Below are 7544 nucleotides of genomic sequence, written 5' to 3'. Positions count from 1 at the left end.
ACACCGAACTGGTGGGCTTAATAGCGTATTCTACGTCATGACGATAGAGGCTGTGAGTTATTGGTGGGATCGTCGTGCCACTTAATTGTTATCATTGGTTTATTTTTTCCCCCAGTAGAGTGAGTCAGGCCAGGCGTACGACATTACTATTGACCGTGAGGCTTAACTTGGTAGCTCAGCTATTACTAAGCCTCTCACGTCACATCCACGTGCTCACGTCGAGTCTCGTGAATGCTCTAACAAACCACTATCAACAGATGATGCTTTTAGCTGACTTATTAGAGTTAACAGTTTCATTGCTAAGCCTAACCCAACTTGTCTTCATTCGCCGAACGAAAATAAGTGTTTTGATTTCAGACTCATCTCGTCGTCAGAATTTACAAAGACTATTTTCTTTTCCTCAAGAAAAAAACTTATAAGATTTAGATCCTCGGAAACGGTCACTCGATTTTTTCAGGTCAAAAGTTAAATTACGAGGTTACTGTTTTATACGAGGATAGTACTCGTTTCTACTCCTAAACTTTACTGTATTACTAAAAGAAATAACGAACTGTGATACGAGAAGAAAAACGGACGGTCAAACATTTGACATTCACAACAAGACATTTGCCGAGGCTGCAATTCTTGTCCTTTCATCCGGGCATTTAATCCTACAAAAAAAAAAAAGAAACGACAGTAGATAAGACTGCGAAAACGTAGCTAAGTCTCTTTATATCAAAGTTTTGAAGAAACGTACGACTCCATGCAACAAACTCCACGTGTTGCCCGCATCTGAGGGATGTGAGTCTGTTTCCTACAAACGTTAGACGTATTTACTCCAGAAACATTTCGAGAAAATGCTACACGCCATGGATATGGAAAATTGTCACAAAAATGCTGAAGGTAACATCCTAACTTCCGATCAGCTAGGAAGTGCCTTCCGTGTAGTTCCTCCGAAACGACCGAAGGGTGGTAAGTGTTTCGGTATTTTTCTTTTTATCGTTTATTTAGAGATGTTTCTCTATTCGTCTGGATTCTTTTTAGACTTTATGAGATCTTTTTTTACGTTTCCGCTTTTGAAATCTTTTTTGACCCTAAAATTATTATTGGGTCCTCACTACCGGATTTTTTTAAACATGGGCGCGGATTGATAAAGAGAGCTGTGGGTTTCGGAGTTGTCGAGCCGACTTCGAACCTGTGCGATACCACTAATTATTTCCCGTACTTTAAGCTGAGGGTGCGTCATAAGAATTACGGTCAGTTCTTAGCGTGGATTGTGGGTGGGTAGGGTCCTTTTAATATTGGTTTGTCTGAATTAAGTATCTTTCATTATTCATTTAATTTAAGCATTGTTGGTAATTAAGCACAAAGCTACACAATAGGCTATCTGTGCTCTGCCCACCACGGGTATCGAAATCTGGATTCTAGCGTTGTGAGTCCGCAGACATACCGCGGTACCATTTAAGCATATATTAGAAGTTTGAAAAATAAAAAAAGTGTAATAAAGAAGGTCAGTTTTTTTTTGTTTTTTTTTGAAATTTCAGGAGACTGATTAGAGGTAGATAACAAACAGTATTAACTTTAGTAATTAGCCCTTTTAGTATCTGTTAAATAATTAATGGAATTAAAAGTAGAACAGTCAATATAATTTACGTTTTTTGTCTTTAAGCTCGGCACGTTCTTGGACGTCTATTAAACGTTTTAACTAAAAGAAATCATCTTTAAGTTCAGAAGACGTAAAACGTTTGGCACATTTAAGGGCATTTTATGTTGTTGTTTTTTTAATTATTATTATTATTTGCACATATTGTTATTTGTATTTATAGTAAAGCTACTAAACCTATCTTATATTCATAATAGTAATTTATAATATGTTAAACAAATTTTTCCAAAGTGTTTATCTATGAAATTGTTTGTGGGTGTGTAAAGTTACTGGTTGTATGTCATACGGCAAGATCCCACTTAATTACCCTCATTCCTGGTGAGATCCCTCGTGTATTTTATTTAGTGACGTCCCCCAGTGTTTTGATGAGTTCTATACACCGAGTGTTGTAACATGCAAAAAAAAAATAGAAAATCACTTAATATGTTGCAGTTTCAAAACTTGACTCCTTGCTATACAGTACCGCAGCGGTGTTTTACTTGCAAACCAAAACTGAAACTCACGCTCGAATAATATCATCTTTCTAAATAGTATGGTACACAGTGACACATTCAACAATGTTAGTACGCTATACAGTACCGCAGCGGTGTTTTACTTGCAAACCAAAACTGAAACTCACGCTCGAATTATATCATCTTTCTAAATAGTATGGTACACAGTGACACATTCAACAATGTTAGTACGCTATACAGTGACACGTTCAACAATGTTAGTACAGAATACAGTGACACGTTCAACAATGTTAGTACGCTATACTGTGACACGTTCAACAATGTTAGTACGGTATACAGTGACACGTTCAACAATGTTAGTACGGTATACTGTGACACGTTCAACAATGTTAGTACGGTATACTGTGACACGTTCAACAATGTTAGTACAGAATACAGTGACACATTCAACAATGTTAGTACAGAATACAGTGACACATTCAACAATGTTAGCACGCTATACAGTACCGCAGCGGTGTTTTAATTGCAAACCAAAACTGAAACTCACGCTCGAATTATATCATCTTTCTAAATAGTATGGTACACAGTGACACTTCAACAATGTTAGTACAGAATACAGTGACACATTCAACAATGTTAGTACGCTATACAGTACCGCAGCGGTGTTTTAATTGCAAACCAAAACTGAAACTCACGCTCGAATTATATCATCTTTCTAAATAGTATGGTACACAGTGACACATTCAACAATGTTAGTACAGAATACAGTGACACATTCAACAATGTGAGTACGCTATACTGTGACACGTTCAACAATGTTAGTACGGTATACTGTGACACGTTCAACAATGTTAGTACGGTATACAGTGACACGTTCAACAATGTTAGTACGGTATACAGTGACACGTTCAACAATGTTAGTACGGTATACTGTGATACATTCAACAATGTTAGTACGGTATATCTTATACAATAGAAATATGGAACTATCAAATATCTAAATTGTAATCATTGCCATAGTGTATATTACTGAATAGGACACCAACACAACGGTTGTACAGTTATTTACCAAAGGTCCTAGGTATAATAGAAACTTTCGAGACTTTCCCGCCCTCGCTAACTCTGTGGTAAGTTTGAGGGCATATAATGATAAAATTCAGGGTACGTTGCGATGGATCATTGTGAAAATTGTAATAGTTTACTATGGCTACACAGCCCCCAACAAAATGATTTTGTTACTTGGTTATATTGTAATAATTTTCTACGGCTACACAGCCCCCAACAAAATGGTTTTGTTACTTGGTTATATTGTATTAGTTTTCTACGGCTACACAGCCCCCAACAAAATGATTTTGTTACTTGGTTATATTGTATTAGTTTTCTACGGCTACACAGCCCCCAACAAAATGGTTTTGTTACTAGGTTATATTGTAATAATTTTCTCCGGCTACACAGCCCCCAACAAAATGGTTTTGTTACTAGGTTATATTGTAATAATTTTCTACGGTTACAGAGCCCCCAACAAAATGGTTTTGTTACTAGGTTATATTGTAATAGTTTTCTACGGCTACACAGCCCCCAACAAAATGGTTTTGTTACTTGGTTATATTGTAATAGTTTTCTACGGCTATACAGCCCCCAACAAAATGGTTTTGTTACTAGGTTATATTGTAATAATTTTCTACGGCTATACAGCCCCCAACAAAATGGTTTTGTTACTAGGTTATATTGTAATAATTTTCTACGGCTACACAGCCCCCAACAAAATGGTTTTGTTACTAGGTTATATTGTATTAGTTTTCTACGGCTACACAGCCCCCATCAAAATGGTTTTGTTACTTGGTTATCTTGTAATCACTTTCTACGGTTACAGAGCCCCCAACAAAATGGTTTTGTTACTTGGTTATATTGTAATAGTTTTCTACGGCTATACAGCCCCCAACAAAATGGTTTTGTTACTTGGTTATCTTGTAATAATTTTCTACGGCTATTTCATGATTCTTCGTCTTTGCTGTTTAAATATTTTTTTTAAAAAATGTACGAAGTTTATCTATTTTTCCTACAAAATTATTTCTTTAATCGTGAAAAAAAATAAAACTTAACTGCCCTAAATTGCAAAATAAAAATTCGTGAACTTAACAGTTGTTTCTGTTTACTGTATACCTTCAACGTAATTGACCACGTTGATCAATCATTTATACGTTATCTATTTATTTATTTTTTTTTTACCGAGGAAGGTTAATTGGTTAATTTTTGGAAAACGAGTCCACGTATCAAAATATCAAATAATCAATTAATATCTAATGTTGTTGATTAGGAGCAGAAAGAGGCCATTTTACTTCATTAACATGGTATAGGCAAATAAAAAAATCAACAAACTGGCATTATATAATGAACTTAATTAACTATTTTCATTTAAAGGTCTTCTTACTTCACTCGGATACTAATGATACACAGGCGTGTAAATAAAGAGCTGTTGTTTTATCCTTCCAACAGTAAATTATCTATATAAAAATAATCATATTCTAATCAACAATAATTACAATTTAAATTAAATGTACCATTTTTATTTTTATTTATGTAGCATTTCATTTCAAAAAGATAACGTCTGGATTCTGGATTAAGCGCAAAAACTACACAAAGGACTATCTGTGCTCTGCCCACCACGGGTATCGAAACCCGGTTTCTAGCGTTGTAAGTCCGCAGACATGCATGCCGCTGTGCCTTGCCATAATGTTGAGGCTCAGGACAAATGGCATCCAGTTTTTACAAAGTATGGTCAGGTGTGGCCTAGTAGTAAGTTTGTCGGACTGTGAATATGGAGGCCCATGGTTTGCGTCCCGTTACCGCAAACATGTGTTACACACTTTGGGGCGGTGGGTACAATAAAAGACAAATCCAAGTATTCGATCAGAGTAGCCAATAAGGTGCTGTTGACTAGCTGCATTCCCTATACGTTATCTTTTAACAAGAGGGAATCCTCAATAGCCGCAGCACTTGAAATTATTTTAAACAGAATTAGAGCAAATAAATTTATGAGACTTTTTTTTCCTTTTTAATAGCTATATCTTTGTGCTCCAGCGATACCAAATGTGGGGCGCGCCTATACCCGAATCAATTTTTTTTTCTCATCAGGATCTCTATCAGCCTGCCCTCAAATTAAAATTATTTTAGGCAAGATTAGAATTGATTAATCTACGAGACCTTGGGCTTGGTCAAATACATCAATTGTAAGGGTTTGACCACCTGAGTCCAAAACTATAATCAGATTTCAAATCGGTCAAGAGATGACGGATCTATGAGCTAAAAGTTTGTACTTAAAAAAAAACAGCAACTCAGAGCCATTCTATGAGCCACTTTGCCGCGACTAAAAAGTAAGGACACGTTCAGATAAACTTAGTGTAGCTTTTCGCGATATTTTGAAGCAAACAAACTTTCTTTAAATGGCTTGATGTTGTTGTTTGTTTGTGTAAAACACGTGGATACGGTGTATTGTAGTGGAAAACATATAAGACAATAACTAGTTGTTTTATTTAGTTAGTTATATAGAATAGTAATGAATACGTTTTGTTCCCCTACAACAGTACACAGTAGCCGTATGTTTTATGTTATAAAATACAATAGCCGCGTATTATGTATATTTGTGTGTGTGTGTGTGTGTTATGTTATGTATATTATTATTTGCTACAATACCCGATGATCTGGAAGTGGCCTAGTTTATCGAGTGTTTGGGCTATGAATTCGGGGGTTAATGGTTCGCAACTCGTTCGCTTCGTGGGGGCGCTATAAGAATGCCGGTTATGATAACAGTGCCCCAACAGTTTATGATGGATGCTGTTGATCAACTGACTTGTCAAGTCTGTCAGTTCACAATTAGGGATGGCCATGTTCAGATAGCCTTACAACTTGGCACATAATTGTGGAACATAACAAAACAAACGTGAAAGCTTACAAATTATTACGAAAAAATTAAAAACAAACAAACTAATACACGATAGTCGCATGTTCTGTGTTTATCTGTACTGGAACACACAATACCCGCATGTTTATGTTTATCTATGATATACAATAGCTACACAATTTACATGTTTATCTATGATATACAATAGCTACACAATTTACATGTTTATCTACAACAATACACGACACCTGCATGTTTGATATGTTTATCTACAACAGTACACGACACCTGCATGTTTGATAGGTTTATCTACAACAGTACACGACACCTGCATGTTTGATAGGTTTATCTAGAACAGTACATGACACGTGCATGTTTGATATGTTTATCTACAACAGTACACGACACCTGCATGTTTGATATGTTTATCTACAACAGTACACGACACCAGAATGTTTGATATGTTTATCTACAACAGTACACGACACCTGCATGTTTGATATGTTTATCTACAACAGTACACGACACCTGCATGTTTGATAGGTTTATCTACAACAGTACACAACGGATTTTCAAGCCATTGTTATAACTAATTTTTGCACCAAATCACTTGTGTGTCTATCTATGGCTTTATTGGTTTGTCTCTAATAACACAAGTCACGCACAAAAAAAAATATCTAAATGAAAATATAATTAATATTGCAATTAATTCCTCCTGGAGTCTGCTTTGTGTTTTACTTTTTTTTTATAAGTTCTTTACACTGGATATTGTAACGGGTAAGAAAACATAACATTATCCAAAATTATGCAATACGATGACCCGACCGATCCGGAACGATATAAGACATAAAGTGGTAATTTGAGGGTTAAAGTCACCGTGCTGTTAAAAGGTCGTCTTAAGAAGCCTAATAAACAAGTTCGTTTACTTGTACATAAGAGTTTATACAAATACACAAACCAAAATACCTTACAGGCTAGTGTTTGTTCGTTCAGCACAAACCTACACTTTTTTGCTTGTTTGGGCTAGCTGTACTGTGCCCCGCCACGGATATCGAAACCCGGTTTATAGCGTTATGAGTCTGCAGATTTACCTTTTCGCCACTAGGGGGGCTTTAATCTAATGGAACAATTGCCATGTTTGCACGAGGTAAAAAGCTTAACATGAACCTGGCTATGAAACTATACCACAGCCTGCAGTTGGTACACGTGATGTTGGTTCCTGGAGGTTCCATTTCTCGCCACAAACAAAGCCGATCAACGTAGTACAGAGACATTTTAGTTGGCCAGTCCTTTTAAATCGGCTTGGGTGGTGGCGGTATCAGACTTAACCACCATAAATTAATTATCGAACGGTTAGATTAAACTGTGTATGATACTACTGCCCACGGCGGTATCAGACTTAACCACCATAAATTAATTATCGAACGGTTAGATTAAACTGTGTATGATACTACTGCCCACGGCGGTATCAGACTTAACCACCATAAATTAATTATCGAACGGTTAGATTAAACTGTGTATGATACTACTGCCCACGGCGGTATCAGAC

The 7544-nt window shown here is 36.2% G+C and overlaps 1 protein-coding gene across 1 annotated transcript in view; it reads left to right on the top strand.

Annotated features, from left to right (window-relative positions):
- Positions 1-836: 836 nt before the first annotated feature.
- LOC106468458 (zinc finger protein Gfi-1b-like) overlaps positions 837-7544 on the top strand; it is a 19670-nt gene continuing 12962 nt past the window's right edge. Inside the window, exon 1 of the mRNA XM_022396794.1 lies at positions 837-951. Coding sequence (XP_022252502.1) covers positions 837-951 — 115 coding nt within the window. The remainder of the gene's footprint in view (positions 952-7544) is intronic.

The sequence above is a fragment of the Limulus polyphemus genome, unplaced genomic scaffold, assembly GCF_000517525.1.
Source record: "Limulus polyphemus unplaced genomic scaffold, Limulus_polyphemus-2.1.2 Scaffold3013, whole genome shotgun sequence".
Taxonomy (NCBI): Eukaryota; Metazoa; Arthropoda; class Merostomata; order Xiphosura; family Limulidae; genus Limulus; species Limulus polyphemus.
The sequence above is the reverse complement of the archived record's forward strand: the minus strand, read 5'-3'. Positions and strand labels throughout refer to the sequence as shown.